The sequence below is a fragment of the Lonchura striata genome, chromosome 5, assembly GCF_046129695.1.
Source record: "Lonchura striata isolate bLonStr1 chromosome 5, bLonStr1.mat, whole genome shotgun sequence".
NCBI lineage: Eukaryota > Metazoa > Chordata > Aves > Passeriformes > Estrildidae > Lonchura > Lonchura striata.
Window position 1 is genome coordinate 20636003 of NC_134607.1, and position 17720 is coordinate 20653722.

General features: G+C 41.3%; 1 protein-coding gene across 1 annotated transcript in view; it reads right to left on the reverse strand.

Moving 5' to 3' along the window:
* Positions 1-17720, reverse strand: part of NUAK1 (NUAK family kinase 1) — a 45590-nt gene that overhangs the window by 21973 nt on the left and 5897 nt on the right. Inside the window, exon 2 of the mRNA XM_021536077.3 lies at positions 1315-1435. Coding sequence (XP_021391752.3) covers positions 1315-1435 — 121 coding nt within the window. The remainder of the gene's footprint in view (positions 1-1314; positions 1436-17720) is intronic.

The following is a 17720-nucleotide window of genomic DNA, read 5'->3' on the forward strand; positions in this document are numbered from 1 at the left end:
CTGGTTCTGCTGCAGAAGCACTGCTCCTCCCCCACAGGGCCAGAGAGGGAAGTTTTACTCCCACAGGACTTAGTGTCTGCTTCCTAAAAATGCTGTAATCTTTTTCACTTTTACAAATATTTTAACTCAGTAAAAACAATTTAAAGTATGAATGAGAAAGGCAACTGGTCAAAGAACCACAGCATACTTAATATTTTTTTCTTCCTGAGTTCCCATCCATATTTGAAGTAACTTTTGTTCCATTTGCAACCCACATGCTGACACAGCATCCCTCCCCTTTTCTGTTTCCAGATCCTTTTATGAGTTTATTCAATAAAAAGACAGATACTCATCTCTTTTCAAGTACAAGAACATGCTTTTGAATAACTCAATATGCGATAGTGTAATAGTATGCCAAGACAGCCCTTGTTTTAATCAGTCATATCAACTCTCAGAGCAGAGCTGCCATACACATCTCATCACCTTCTGCATTTACCTCACAGCTATGGAAATGTGTAGGGCTACATTCAGGCTTCCTGTTCTTCACAGAGGAAAAAGGGTAATCCCCAGGGACAAGGCTGTCTGACCCAGGTCCCTCTGAACCTCTGGAATCTATATCCCATGTCAAACATGCAGCCTCCCTTCTTGCAGCAACAGGCCTTTTGGTGGGTGTCTTTTAGCATGCACATGGCCTGACTCGCTGAGCTAGTGCTGGGACATAAACAAACTGACAAATCTTCCTAGCCATGTCCCAGGAAGAAAGGCAGAGGAGGAAGACAGGATAAGGAAACAGGAACGATAAGCCAGCCACGAGACAGACAGGAAAGTGTGCAGAGATGGACGGGAAGTGGATGCTGGGATTCAGGAGGAAAAGCTGCAATGACAAAACTAGCAACTTGAACTGGCTGGTAAGGGAGGACCAAAGTCCTAGAGCAGATAAGAGCAGTCCTGTGCTGTGCAGGGAAAATAAAGCAAACAAGGACACTGGTTAATGGGCTGGGGACAGAAACAGACATCAGACTGGTTCATGAGGGAGGGTGAAATGAAACTGAACTGTGCAGTGGGAGCAAGAACATGAGGTGATACATGCAACCATCTCCCACCTGTGACTGACACAGTGAACTCACACAAGCAGCTCTTCCAAGCAAAGGTTTATGCATCTGTGAAACACTTATGGTAACTCAGAGGGAAGGCAGTGCTCAAGGCAGTCTCGTTGGTAAGGGATGGGCTACACAAGGAGTAAGGGTTGGTTTGGTGCACGATCTCAAGAAACATGAACATCAGGTCTGCAAGAACGTAACAGAACAGTAAGGGAGGAAAATCACATTCACTAACCTTCATATATGGTGATGATATGAGGGTGGCTGAGGGATGACATGATCTCAATCTCCCGTCTGATGTGAACCATATCTTGTTCATCCTTAATTTTGTCCTTACGAATGGATTTTATTGCAACCTATAAATGCAGGAAATTAAGCATTATTCTTGGAACTGCACAGATGCATTTAATCCACTAAGAATAGTTAAAAAATAAATACAGATGTTAGATGTTGGCAGAACATGGAATGACCAAAACAAACCTTAAAATACAAACCTCCATGTAGCTCCCTCACTGTATAACAATAAATACATTTGCATTACAGTATAATGGGTGACATGATGTTTTGGGCTCTTCAGGTCTTATGACTTCAATAAGAGAGAACACAGCATCTTTTGGAAAGATCTCTGTGCTAGCCTAAGCACTCTCCTTATGCAAATGGCAAAACTCCCCAAGAGATTTTGATGAGAAGTACCTTTGCTAAGATGTGATTGCATCTGACAATTTTGAAAAGAAACTTTTGAGACAATTTCTTTGAAAAAATTTTGAGATCGCTGATGGAACAGAGGCAGGAAATCCAGGATGCTGATTATGTATTAATATGCATGTTAATACATAAAGGATCCCATTAACACAGGTTAGCCCATGGTTCTCTGAAGCAGGCAAACTGTTCAGGAGTTATGACTTATTCAAAAATCAGAATAAATAAATCTTTGAAATTCACATCTAAACTCGTCCTCATATAAACCCAAGACTTGAGGTCCTACACAACACTTATGCAGTCACTGCAAAACCATATCCTTCCTGCATCCTTCCTCAATCAGCAAGCTTTTTTACAAGCATATCATGTGACTGGATATCTTTCCAAAAGGCAGGGTGGGAACAGATGAAGTGATAGCTGAACTTGCAATATAAATTCAAATTATAACAGTCCTTGTGAGTGTGTGTATGTGTGTTGCCTGTGAAAAAAGGGCTTATCTGAACATCCCCATAAATAATCGTGGAGGTAATCTCATGCCCTATGAAAAATGCAGAAAACAACAATGCAGAGAAGCTGGTGGGAGAGGGAAGGTGAGGGCATTGTGCATACTGAATGGCAGCATGGCCATTATTGTATTCAATATTTACCCTGCATTATTTTTTAAAGCCAGAGTTCAGGGAATAAATTATAAGCTAGCTCAAAATCAACAATATGTCTTTGAAAAACATCACTGACCTGCTGAGATGACCACCCTTTTATGGGTAAACCAAACTTGTGTCATTCTTTGCAGCCAACTACTGTGGATTTCTCCTGGGAAAACATTTGTAAATCTATGATTTACATTATTTCCCCAGTTACTCTAGAAAAAAAAAATTCACTGCCTACTTCAGTAATTGCAAGTGGCATGACCAGTATTGTTTTCATTATATGATGTAGCATTGAGGATATTGAGGAAAGAAGAGAAAAACTTACAATATTATAAAATTGAAATGTACATAAACAGGAGCCAGTTTAAAGGATCAGGTTTCCTACAAAGCCTTCAACTCTGAAAAGTAACATTGTTCAAAAAAGCATTAAGCACATGCCCCATCCCCTTGAATTCCCAAAGACTGCTGCACATGCTTAAAATTAAGCTCTTGCTCAAGTGTTCCCCTACTTTGGGACAGCAGAACAAAAAGAAGTCAAGGGACAAAATTATTTGCATGTTAAAACCAAAACGATTATTTTTTTCCTCTTGACCTAAACATTTGGAATAGAGGTTTTAAAAGTAACAACATAGCTATAGTCTTATTTACATGGCACATATTTCTAGAAAAGGTAATAAAACAGATCTTAATTGAATGAGTGACCAACATAGCCTCCAAGCAATTCTAGAGATGGAAAAGACAACCAACTCTAAAGATGATATTGGATTTTTCCCCTTCCTACATTTGCACTGGGACTGACTGCAAATGCAAATACACCCTGCATACAGAAGGATGTGGGTGGCTCTTGGAGCAGTATGTGCATTCCTACAAGAAATAAATATAGACATGGGTAAAAACACATTTTTTATTAAAAGACAGCCTTGTACTTGGCTCTGAGGAAGAATTTAAGAAGGGTTTCATTGTCAAATATACAACAGGGAGCAAATTCTTCCCCATTCACCACTGGTAAAGTAATAACAGCAGCCCAGAGGACATGCCAATCTCCTGATAACTTGACTGCGAGCTTCAGAGACAGGACTTTTGCACATCTACCCATAATTACTGCAACTGGCCTCTGTGGAAAAAATTGTATATAAGAAAACATATTTTTAGATACAAAAAAAAGTGCCTTATTCAACAAACCATCTGGTTATTAAAGGATAATTTCTGATACCTTTCCCCATGTTCAATTGCTATTTTTCTCCTCAAAAAGGGTGTCAGAAAAGTGAAAGGGTCAAAGGCATCTCAAAAAATACTTTTTACACCATGCCATCTGCCCGATGTCCTGCACAATCCCCAAGTGGATAGGTTCCACACTTCAAAGGCTACCAGCCATGCACAGCCTTGCTGGTAACCTGGTCCTAAAGGCCAAACAGTGAGTGATCAGTGTCAGCAGACTGTCACTGTCAGAGGTGGCATCCCAGAGCAGGATTAGTGGAGCAGGACAGCCTTCATTCCAGTTCTTCCCTTCTAAGAAACAGATTTCTGCCAGTCAAGTCTTTCACCTACACAAGTCTGCTCAGACCACATCAGCAAGAATACTTGGGCTCAAGTCTACTGATATGAAAAAAATAACACAAACAAGAGAGCAGCCCAGTTGGGTTTTATTCAGTATTTCATGGAAACATCACAAATCACAATCACATTCCAGGAATTTATAACATGTTTCATTGTTTTCATATCTCTGAGCAAAATAAGACCCCTAGCTGTATGTTATGGTATCGGACCATAAAACAAGCCTCCCTTCCAGGTATTCTAAAATACCAATAATATAGCTTCTTTTATTAAATTTATTTCTTTCAGAAATATATTCCAGAAAATACATTTTCAAAGAGTGCTTACGCTTTTAACACCAAACAGAGCTGGCTCAATTTTTCTAAACCCCACTTACAGGACTGCTGCATGATGGACCTGAATAACTTCAGCATAATAGGAAATAATGTCAATTGAGAAATACCTTATGAAAGAACTTGTTTGTTCATTCTTAAGGCTCCTTTCTTTCTTTCTTTCTAGCCTGCTTTCTTGCTTTCTCTGAAAGCAGCGGCTTCACTGTGAGTAACATCAAAATTTATTAAGGGTCACAGCCTATGAATCAAGACTACAGAAAAAGCAACACTCTTTTTTACATCAGCTACATTAACTACTCCAAATATTCCAGCTCAATATCTGCAGGGAAAGTGCTGTTAGTCCCTCTGGTACTCTCAAAACACTGTACTTATACCTCTACCACACTTTTCAATATATTTTACTGGGTTTAAGACATAGATAATTTAATTATAGTATTTTTAGTAACATTACTGGTGGAGGAATTTGTATTTTTCCTAGCTTCTTGTCTTAATGAGAATTTCAGATAACTCCAAGACCTTGCACTCAGAGAGAGTAACATATCAAATTCCTAATAATGAAATCTAAAGCCTCTCACCCCAACAAAGCAGGTTCAAGTTCACCCAAAGCCCCTATAGACACAGTATCCAATCTGGCAAAACACTTTAGCACATGCCTAACTTCACACATGTGAGCAGGCCATTGACTTTTGTGGGACAGCTCACACATGCAAAGTTAAAAACATGCATGAGCACCAAGGTCACAGCTCAAAAGTAGGCCATGTGAAATTTCCCTCTGGGGATCATTACTGGCTGTGTGCACCAAAACCACCCCCAGTATCTTCTGCAGCATTGATGGCTGCATGGTCCCACACATGGGTCAGGGGGAGAAAAAGACCATCAGAGCTGGGATGAAACCGCCTCCACCTGCACCGCCAGTTCTGGTACCAGTCTCTGCTCAGAAGGAGGTAAAACAAGTACCCTCTCCAAAATCTATGGCACAGGCAGGGGGTGTGAATCTCTAATACTTTACAGATTAGTCAGGCACTTCCAAACTGCTCTGCACAAGCACAGACCCAAGCTTCACTGCTGCTCTGCCTTCTAGAAGCAGACAGGAAAGAGGGAGGAGAGCTTTTGGCTTCTCATCCCTCCGTGAGTCAGCTTGCAGAGTGTGCTGGGCAGGAAGTGTAGAGAAATAAATTGCTTTCTTCAAGGCTGCAATAAATTACTGGTTTCCATTTGCTGGAAAGAGGATTTATACTCACTCCCTGAACTGGTGTAGAGAGATTCTAAAGTATTTTCCAACACACTTCATGCTTCTTTGCTTTTGTTTCATACAAATAACGAATTGAACTATAAATACTTCAAAAGTATGATGGTTGCAAAGGTTTCTGTACATTCAGTCATATCTGTGAGAGAAACGTCTTTCTTCCTTTTCATGCTTCTTGGCTGCTTAGCAGAGCAAACGGGTAGAATTTATTTTTACAGAGCCTGATCAAGACCACTGTGTACAAATAAGCATCTCCAGGCCTAAACATCTGGCAAAGGGCATGGCAGTAGGTGCCCATTTCCATATCATATCTCCATGTCTGCTGAGTCACTGCTGGCATCATCGTTTACAGCTGAGCAAAAAAAGGCTGTATTTTTATCAAAGAGAAAACCTGTTTCACTTGATTTCAGGAAGTTGGTTCATGTGTTTTTTTAGTCTAACAAACCTAAGCTTGCCTCATTTCCAGCTGAGTTGTGTGAATATAAATAAAGATAGAACTAGCCACAGTGCAGTCACAGTTTTTTAAGTCAGTGAGTGCTGTAACTGAGCCTGACTACTTAAATGCCACAAAACACTGACCCTTCCCCAGCAATTTCTGCATGCAGTACATTCAGACCCATTGAAAACAATCTTCCACTCTCTATTATCTATCAAGGCTATTTTTAGGACCATAGTGAGATATGAACTGTTTTTTTCCACCGAGGGAGGCTGTGACTTTTAAGCTGGTTCCAGCACTTGTACATGCCACCCATGCTCGAACAAATTCCAATGGGCTCTTGCAATACTATTGTGGAGAGTCAAAAAACCAGCATCAGGACAGAGTGCAAAGTTCCCTGAGAAAGGGAAACCAGCATGTTGCCACTGAGCAATATGTCAGAAAAGACACTTAAAGAAAATTATTAAAAAACATTTTCTTTCGGTGAAGAGGGAGGGGAAGGTTAAATACACATAAAACTCTTCTTTCTGAAAGCTGTGAACTGAATCCATCCCCACCCACCAATGGGAAGTGGGTGAGCCCAGCCAGTTTCACAGCTCTGCTTCCTTTCTTTGAGACTCGAAGGTGGGAAGTACAATGTGCCAAGTGCCAACGGGGTGTGGAGGTAAAGAATAGGTTGATCAGCCAGGGGAGGAAGAGAAAGGGAGAGCAGAGGATGTCTGGGGGTGGGGAGAGAAAAGGTACATTGTTCTTTCTCCAGCTTCACAGAGCCAAGTAAGAAAGAATAAAGTCTGGCACCATATAATGTTTTTTCCAGGGGAGTCTCTGCCTATGGCTCTTGGCCCAGACGTCACCAGCTCAAGAGGAAAAGAAACAAAGCTACAAAATTATGTGGTCCCTGAGGTGGCTGCAATCAAATGATAAGGAGGGGATGCTGATAATATAGTTGTATTGAAATGGCACTTCCAGAGGTTGCACAAAGGAGAAAAAGGAAAGGCAGAGGGTGGGCTGAATAACCACCTGATTGGCCTGTGGACCTTCCTGGTGGGAAGAAGGATCCATGGACAAATATTCCTATGGGGTAATGAAGCATCCAAAGGGTTCTGAAAAGGTATGCTCATGAGGACTTCTTTTTGTAAGCCTCCTACCATATGATTATACCTTTGCTGTGTCCATTTGCTGAAAAAAAGTTATTTTGAGATTCCAGGCCTGAGCCAGATGCAGCACTAAAGAGCATCATGCAGGACGATTAATTCTAAGAACAAGCTTCTGCACGGTCACAGAAAACATTTCTCTTAGTCACTGAAAAGTTGAAAAAAGGCTACTGTGAGTGTGAGCAAAATGAGTGCCTGGCTTTGTGCAATCTGCTAACACATCTCTGAGAGCTCTCCCTTTCAGGGAAAGAGTAAGGTTGACACAACGCCATTGTTTCAGAGATTGTTCGTTTTCACATCCTAAAAGCCAGATCATCTCCATGGTGATACTGCCCAGGAGACAAGCATTCAACAAAAGTCCTTATTAATTATTTATCAGCAGCCCAACTCTATTGTTTGATATGCTGGCAAACTATGCAGTAATCGGGAGAGTTGCTCAAAGCAGCAACCAGTGCCATCTGCACCCATGTGAGCCTTTGCTGATTTAAATCTCAGCTTCTGCTCATTACTTTGTTCCATCACATGTTTGTTCATGTCATGGATGTTACCAAGGACAAAGCACTGTTATTGTTGTTGCCAGCCAGCAGCTGCACACATAAAGGGCAAGGATGCACGTGCCTCAATGCACCTCTCAGGTCCATATGCAATACCATTTATGTGGTATTTTTTAGAGCTGCCTCACTCTGCATGGTAACAGCATATAGCAAACATCAGCATCTCCCTGTTTCATTCCCCTCTTCACAATGTACCAGACAGATTATATTTCTAAAAAACAAAGTTGATGTCACTACTTGTAGAGAAACTCACCCTTGTGCCAAGGCAGTAGAAGTCCCAAGTCAGTGTGATAGATGTTAAATCAAAATTCCATTTGTATAAGCTGATGCACAATGTGCCACTGTCTCTGGGCAAATGAAGGTATGATTACCTGAGGTTTAATTTTCCTTTTCTGGTTCTGTTGGATATAACTGCTGCTATCATATCATAAATGATTCACCAAGTGGAGAAGAGGAATTAACTATTCACAAACACTCAGCAAGGGGATTATATATTCTCTCTAGCTCCCCCTTTATTCACAGAGAAAGATGTTTGTGGAATCAAGTTTTTATGAGCAGTAGAAGGTACCAGATGAACACATTTATACTGTACATATATAAAGTGGGTGCCAGGAGGAACATACAACACCCTTCCTTCACTTCTTCCCTCACCCCCGCATACGGTGCTTGTTATCAGGATTTGTGAGCACATTTCCTGAGCAGCTACTGCCTTACTGGGAAATTTGCATCCCTCCATTGTCTGGTACTCACTACCCTCAGCTCTGTATAAAACGCCTGGCATATTTACACCATGCATTCTCTGACAAATTTCCCTGGCAGACCTTTCTTCATTTAATGCTGAGAATCCTTGCATCAAGTCATATATGTCAGAAATATACTAAAAAACTTCTCCCTTCCCAAAAGCTTTTTACACCATATTACTGAAGTCCTAAGTCATAGCACTGTTCAGCTGTAGAAGAAAGATCCTACAAATAACCACCATCCCTAGCAATAATGATGTTTCCCTTAGTGATGCCTCAAGTTGACCCTTCTCACCCCTCCTCACTGTCCCAATAGCATGCTACCAAAAATCTGCATCCACTTCAATCCTCCCTAACCACAGTACAACACATTTGCTGTGGTAGGAGCAGAGGTTGCAAAAGATTTGTTGAAAAGTAGAGATCTTACATGACCAGGTTATTAAAGATGTTTGCAGCTGTGTCCTGTCAGGACTGGAGTCCATGGCTGGTCTGGTATCCTGGGAGAGTCCCTATCATGTGCAGACTTCACCCTCCTGGAGAAAAGAGTGGAACTGCTTACATTTTCTCTAATACACTTCTAAATGTAACTCCATATCCTCCATATCATGCACAGATTGATGGGAAGATCATCTCCTTTCCAATGCCTAATAACTCACCAATATCCCATCCAACTACTTTCAAACTTTCAAGAAAAGCTCATGCTTTGGCACCTAAGAAATTAGATCTGGAAAGAAACTGGGGTAGGGCATTTCCCCAAGGCAATGGAGGTTCATAACTGTAATTAAAAAAGAAAAAAATATGCTTTACAGCTTCAACTATGGATCATTCTCCTTAATAGATGTTAATCAGCACTGAATGCCACATTCACTCAAAAGATGAAAACTGCATTTACAGTTAACTTCAAGTGAAGTTGCCAAGCAGATGTTTATTTTTGGCTTCCACATTTACCAAAGCCAAATGCTACACTGAGCTGGGATTTCAAAAAGTCTAATTGCTTTTCTTCCAGGTTACAGTTTTGTTGGAACCAAAACGGGGGGAAAAAAAGGGGGGGGGGGTGAAGCACTAAAGCAAAAAGCTGACTTCACTTTTAAGTAGGAAAAAAACTGGTAGCATCCGTTTCTATCATGTCTGTTTATATCATAGTTTAAATGAGGTTAGAATTGTGCAATCATTATTGATCAACTTCCAAACACAGCATAGTTCCATCCAGCACATGAGCAAAAGAGGAAAAGTCACTGAAAGAGAATCCTGTGTCAGTCAGTCTTTTAACTTCTGCGAGTCTGTGTGCAGACTGTTTAGCACTAATTAAATTACTGGCAAGTCAGGATAAAGAGGAGTGAAAGAATTCACAAGCCCCAAGTTCACTGTTCTCAATGTTACATGGGTATTACAGATCCACTCTCCAAAAACTGGAAGATAGATTTCACAGTAATTTTGGGGCTTGATCTCACAGCTACCACAGCTGCTGATGTAATGCAAAATGCTAACCTGAGGCAGCAGAGAGGGACTTTAATTCAATGTTGTTTTTTCATTGTGAATAAGCAGTGAACCACACTGAAGTAATCCTCCAAAGTAGGAGTGCGCACTGTTCAAGGCATCAATTTGGGGATGAAACACAAAACCAAGATATTGGCTATGTCATTATAAAAAAGCCCTTTATGACTTTCTTAAGAAGACAGGTATAAAGCCCTGGTGCCTCGATCTAGTTCCAGTTTGAAAATTACACGGTCTCCTGTAATTCCTCCAATAATTTAAATTGGAAATGGGGTTATTCACACCCTCTAAGCAACTGCTGCAAACTGTTACAATGTGCTGCTAAATAATGGTAACCTTAGCAGTTACCAGAGTCTCTAAAGTGATTTTACAGGTTTAGGCAAAAGGCACTACATCAGTGAAAGGCTGTAATTCACATTAAACAAGGAAGAAGGTTAGACATTGTTTGAACTCTTAGAACCAGTTTTTTCCCAAGAAACCACCTTACAGCACATTTTCATTCATTGGTAGGTTCTGCTTGAGAAAGTTGTGGATTAATAAATGTAACTTGGATTATTTTATCTTTTTCACTGAAGCTTCTGTGAGTTCAGAGAAACCTCAGAATCACTGAGAGCTTTGCACATCTTTATAATGCCTCTTCCACCAGAAATGTGAAGTCAGCTGGTATTGTGTGGATCTTTGATTTTGCTCTCCAGTTCTACAGTCCTTCTGAGAAAAAAGGGAAGTGCTGTTTCACCATGAGAATTACAATAGTACAAGGAAAAAAAACATGGGAAGAGTCTTTTCTAAAAGAAATGTCTGTACTTTCAAGCACCACAACACTCATTAAAACCTAACACCATAATGTCTGACCACCTGAAATTCCTAATTAACAGAATGGAATTTTTAAGTGTGAAGAGATTTTTAAAGCCGAATTTATAGACTTTAGTCTTTTTGATTTACATTGATGAGCAAGGATTCATTGTGCAAAGACAGTGGGCCACAGAAATTATATGATGGAAGGTGCACAGATGTGCTTAAACAGCACAGTTGGAATGGTTAATGACATGGAACTATCAGAAGCACCTAAATTGATCTAAGATGAATCAAAATATAAACACCACTTCCTGGTGGGAATCTAGCAAACTATAAATCCGTATCCTATCTGGAAAAATACTCTTGGAAAACAAAAAGATTGGCAATCATGTATCAAAGCCTCACCCAGATTATTTTGCTCCAGGGCTTACAGATAGCTTTGCAATATTAAACTCGTTTTTGTTAACACAGTGCTTCAGTATTACACTGTTCTTCCTGGACATTACCTATTTAATGGTCCCTTCTGGGAAGGGACTGTCTTAGAATTTATGACGGAATGTGGTGGAATTACTACAGCAGGAGGAAAGGAGTTTGTTAAGATTTCTTCCCCATCCGTCTCTGATTTCTGAGACATATTTACACCCCTGAAGGTAGAGGAACCTCCTGTTGCTCCCTTCTATTTATTGAAAGTAAATTACCAGGGCCACCCTAATGGCTCAGGAGAGAAACACAGGAACAGGAACACTCTTGCTCCCTGCAGCCAGTTGGGCTTGGAATGGATGTGAGAGGGTGAGGAATGAATTACACTTTCCTACAATTAAGTGGCTGGTGATCGAGCAATTCTGGAGCCTTAAATGCATAATTCCAGCTTTCCTCGCTAGAAGAGGAGTTTACAACTGTAGGCAGTTTTTCTAAGCTGTTATGAGGAGACTTAACTTTGGAAGGGGAAAAGAAAGCACAAAGCAATTATTTTTCAGGATGGAAAGCTTTTGCCTAAGAACTCCCCCAGACCCTGCGAGCTCCAGGACTGTTGCCCCCTTCTTCAACATGCACAGACACCTTTTTTGGCATGTGTTTTGGCTGGAGTCAGTTGAACAAGCGAGAGTTAGAACTCATATTTCTGGGATCCCCTTGCCAGAAGCTAAGCTGTTAGGCAGTGTAACAACAGCAGCCCAGGCTTCCCACTTCACCCTGCCAGTGACCTTCGCACAGACTTGGACATACCCCCTTCCTCAGAGTGAGGAGCAATTCCCTTTCATGCTGCTCAGTCCAGAAACTCATCTCAGCAAATACCACAAATCATGTCAGACCGAGCACAACTATTAAAGCAGTGCTGCATAATGTGAATTGCTGTCCACAAGGGACTGGACCAAGAGACTGCCTAACCCACTTTGTTTAACTTTTTAGTTAAGCAATCCTGAAATGGGAAGCTGCATTGCTACTTTGGAAATTACAACTTTAATCTCATTTGAACCACACACTCCTCAGTTAAACTACAGAAATAATTAAAGGATCAACTCCCAAATAAGACATTTTTTTACATTTCCTGAAAATATATTATTTCTGATGCTGTGAAATAAAAGCAGACTTATCAATTTACCCAGGTTAAAGTTCTTCCAGTAGCCCAAATAAACTCTAATGTCAGGCTAATTACATGCATTTCACCAGTTTTGCATATTCACATTGCTCAAAGCAACACCACATAACACCAGTGGAACACTGATCATTTCCAACTCAACCCTACAACCATTTGCACATATTGCATTCATTGCTCACTCGTGCTGCACTGCCCACGGCAGGAATCCATAGTACTTCCCTGAACACAGATCAAGCTTCATTTCGCCTCCTTGGGCATGCTTGAATACAGCTCTGAGGTGCCAGCTTTTACTGCGTTATTTAAACAGCATCTAGAGTTTTGCTGGGCAGATAAGAAGACTAACTTGGGTGTGCAGTGAAACGAAGATACTGCTGTTCATGCCAAACATTCAGTTTATGGCAATACTTCATAGGAATTATTTCCCATAACAACTGAACTGTCATATCCTACAACTACATCTCAGGCAACCTCCCAGATGAACTCACTACGGCTGCTGTCTGATGTGCTCTACATACAAACGTCCAGAACTAACCAGATGTTCTCTATGTAAAACATTTGGTTTGAAACATGCAGTTCTTCTTTCCAAAAATCCATTACATTTGTTTAATGGACTCGCACAGTTCAACTAAAATTTCCTGGAGCAGACATTCGACTGCAACTCTACTCTACAAGCCCCATCTGCAAAAAGAAAAAATGAGAAAGAAAGAAAAGGCAAATGAGAATGCTTTACATGATTTATGCTGTCTTTATGATCAGCCAGTTCATAAAATACAAGCTCTGCTCTACAGACAATAACACAAATCGCTTTCAAGTGTATTGTTTAGTCCTTGCCTGTGTTAAGCAAATATTTCAATTTAAACAAAGGGCCAAACTCTACTCTTCAGCTTATAAGTGTTAACGCAACTGAGAGCAGCATTTTACCCACGTACATCACAGGGGATGCAATTTTTTTGGTTTATGCTCAGAGTGAGTGAGTAATGACATCCAATAATGATAACCAGTTACATTCACAGTTGCAGAGTTTTCCTTTCATCCAAGAAAGGCTTAAAAGAGGCTGAAGTACAGCATGAAATCCTTCTCCCTGATGAATTCCTTGTGAGCAATGCATAACCCAAAATGAGGCCTATCACAGGTTCCCTTAAGACCACATTTACATAATAAAATACCAGACAGAATGGAGAAATACTTTGTTTTACTGAAACACTGGTAGAAAACTCTCAAACTGTATACCGGAAAAAAACCCTGAAGTTGAAAAGGATAGCTAGTCTCTGGCCTGGATGAAAATGCACTGCACAGTCCAGCCTAAAGGCCCTCATTCCTCCCAGGCTGTGCTGACACAACTGAGTTGTATCAGGTGGTGCTCAACAGTGATGAGCTGTCTCCATGGCACAAGAGATGGTAGGTTTTTGAAAAATTGGCAGCATCCCTTCAAAGTGTGACTAAAGCCCTGGAAGAGGACATTCATTTTAAGAGAATTTTTTTCTGAGATGGTTATACCCACACAAGGAATGGTTCAGCACAGTGCTGGAGCTGTGGTCGACCTCAGCTCTCTCACTGTGGCTCCACTGCAGACTTTCTAGAGGAACCTCAAGGAAACCACTCACCCTCCTGGAAGCCCAAAGCATGGCTGTAACAACAGGCTCCTACAGGAATTAGAGCTTAAACCCACAGATCACCATTTAATTGGCTCACCTCATTTTGGTGCCCTGAAGAGAATAACAACATGACAAAAGAGTAGCATGAAGGATGCTATTGCTCATGTATAGTCCTGATTAGAAAGGTATCTTCCCAAGAGGGCAACATGAACATCTTCAGTTACATCCCTACACAAGTCAGCTAAGCCTGCATTGCCTCCAGCAGGTATTTACAGGAATTTTCCAGGTTCCAGACCACATGGCATTAGAGCACATACCAGATGGGAAGGTTGCACTCTCCCCTCTTGCCCTCCCAAAGGCTGTTTTATTTCCTCTCAGCAAAACAACAGCCTGCAGCTCTGCCCTGTGGAATCCACTGCACCAGCTAGCTGTCCCCAGGCATCTCCAGGCACCTTTGCTCCTCCTTCCTGAGCTGCACTCTGCTGGGGAAGCCATAATGTTTGATTTATGCAGTGGCAAAAATATGCAAATAAGTGACAGCTCTGAACACATGCCTTGGAAGCTATTTCTTTAACAAATGCTTTGCTGTATTCTCCTGTCAGACTTGTGTGGAAAGGACTTAACCTTTTTTTGTCAACAACAAAGCACCGTTTAACAAAAAGAAACATTTGCATAGCTACCACACAGCTCAAAAAAGTATTTCTACCCAACCCTTACTGCTATCTTTTGTGATTAAAAAAATATTCACATTCATTTTTAAAGTAACACTTGTACCTCAAATAAAAGGAGATATCTTTCACCATCAGGCATTTAATAGATATTAGAAATACCATCAGAGATCAAATGCCTTATTGTGTACAGGAAACATGATATGAAGGCTTTGAGATCTCCATCAACAGCAGGACTCAAATTTTTCTGATCTACCAAGGAATAGCTAAATTTAGTCCCTGAATCTGGTATCTTTTTGCAGGAACAATAAATTATTCTTTTTTAAAGCCTAATATCCCTTAATTAGTGTCTTTATTCTAAGGCAGTGCTGCTCAAGGCCAAACATGCTGACTCAGCTCCACGGCCCAGCCAGACATTAGGATAATTGCACGTCCCTCAAGCCGCCAGACCTCAGAACAAAGACACTGCTCCAGCCTTAAGTCATCCCATATGCGGCTGCTGCGCCAGAGTCACCGAGGGGCTCTGGGATCACCAATGTTCCCCAGGAAGGTGAGGCAACAGGGGAAGCACAGCCTGCCAACCACTGATGCTCCAGCTCCACACAAGGTGCAGCAGACCCTCCCATTCACCAGGCTGGTGTCTCAGGGATCCAGCAGCAAGGACTCTCAGGCATCATGATGAAGGTGCAGTGAGGTGAAGTGGGAAATGCTGACAGTGAGAAGGCTCAAGAAGAATCCAGAAATTAACAGTTACATTAGGAGCATGCTAAGCTCAGCAATCTCAGCTGCAGTTTTCTTAATACTTGTAAAAAACAAGACCTACATTTATTTAGTGATGTTTGCATTGACTTACAACTGGTCAGGATGGTTTCACACATGCCAGCCATGCCAACCCCTTGTGCCATAGCTGCTCTGTGGCGGGTTTGTTTCATGTGAAAGGAACCACCCATTAAAGTATTTTATTATCTCCTACTCCAGTAAGGATAGAGCCTGGAAAAGCCCATAATTGAGCAAGACCCAGGACTTCCATCATATCATGGACCAATGGCAGCTTTAAGGACTGATGGCTAATAAACCATCAGAGCTAAGCAAATCGCATCCGTCTTTGGAGAGCTGAGGGATAAAATGAGCTTATACCATGCAATAGTTTAACAGACTGAATTGAGGATTGGCCCTTGGTCTGTAGTTGAAAATACAGAAATTATGGAGCTCAAATAAGAGTACAAAAACCATGGAAGATCAAGGGATGGTTACAACTTTGCCCCCTCCATGCTTTGCAGCACACAGCAAAGGTTACAGGAGGGCCTCCACGTCTTCTGAACATCTGGCATTTTTGGTGTGGGTCCAGGATGTTTGAGGGGTATGGTCAGACACAGTACACACACGGAGTACCTCACCCAGCCTCTGAGTGTTCAAAGGTCTAGGATACTCTAATTTATACAATGTATTATGCTGCCTGTGAAGACACGGTGATAAAATATATTCTGTTTAAAAGCAGATACTTCTCAAATCATAACTTGCAGATGCTTGAAGTCTTTCATGTGGGTAAGACAAATGAGAGCCATAGAGACTGATTTTGTAGCCAGAGAGTACAGGAAGCAACAGCAGGAGAACACTATTGAAAGCCTGGATACACTTATGGCTTTAATGAATTGGTCATCAAATATAACAACACACATATGCAGTTTTTACCTTGCTTTGTAGTTCACTCCCCGCCCTCCCCAGCTATTCCCCATATATCTAGCAAAGTGGAAATTATTTTCAGTTTAGTTTATTAAATGGACACACATGGTACTCACATCTGCTGGAAGATATTTGAGGGAAACGCTGACAAATATCATTTACATATTTAGTTGGAGACCTTTTCATCTGAGACATTTCCTCTGACATATTAAATATCCTAAGTACATCAACCCATCAGTGCTAATGACAAGAGGTTTTTCTATAAAGTGTCTGGTACACACCTGGGCAATTTAGGGACAAATCCCGACTTATGGAGGAGGCAAGAAGGACGTGCTCTTGTAGGCCAGAGATTCCCATGCGAACGTGCAAACCGTCAACACAGAACATCCGAGATGGGCACTGGCTGCAGCCTCCAGCCTGACCCAGGCCAGGAGATGCTGAGGCTCTGGCCAGCACACTGAGGAGCCACCACTGGCTTTTGCTATCCATGCTGTGAGCTCCTATCCCACCCCAAGCCTGGAGGCAAACCTGCACCTCTGGCTTCAGAGAATCATTCAGAGCTGTGGCAAAAAATATTGTTTGGTCCCGCTTTAGAGGAAAACATAGAAGACAACAGTAAGGAGAACAGTGTCCTGCTGAGAGGAGCACGGTTGCACAGCAAGAAGAGGTTCTTTGACATCAGCATCCCAGTTCATGTAGACAGAGAGTACATTAGTGTGGTACAGGCGGGAGAGACTAGAACCAGGCAGATGCTGGTCTCAAACCAAAGGTCATCAACCAGCCTCTGAATGCCTGGTACACAGCTTTTGGAAACATGTCCCATAGGCTCTACATCTGGATAACCATGGCTGTACACATGTTCACCTGCTGGTGTTCAGGGCTGATACACCCAGAGCTGGTTTTCAATCCACACATATGTCATTCTTCCTTGGCACTGTTGTGGCCACTGTGTGCCTCCTCCCAATTCCTCACTCCAGCAGAGACTCTAGTTACTTATTTACCAGACAAAACACAGACTAACTACAATTACAGTTTTGTGAAAAATAAACAATTGTTCACAAGAACTGAACATTCCACATGGTTTTATTCAACATGTATGACCCCGAACTACAATATATACAATAACTGTCTCCACATGGCAAATCCACACTGTGGTTCCTAAAAAAATAATAATTTTTAGAATACATGCCATTAAAAATGCAGTACATTTTAGCAATATCTAATTAAAGACTTTGTACAAGCAATTTCCATTCTCTTGTGTTCTCTAGCACATGATGCTGTGAAACCATTTGTAAAAACACTTTGACATTTTATAGTGTTTTTAGCTGAAAGCTACATTAAAAACATTGGCTCAACTTCTGTTGTGAAATTTCACATGTAGAGGGAATCACATTATGTATGCATCAAGCCATAATGTGTCCTGTTCATTAGTTTAACCTTCCCATAT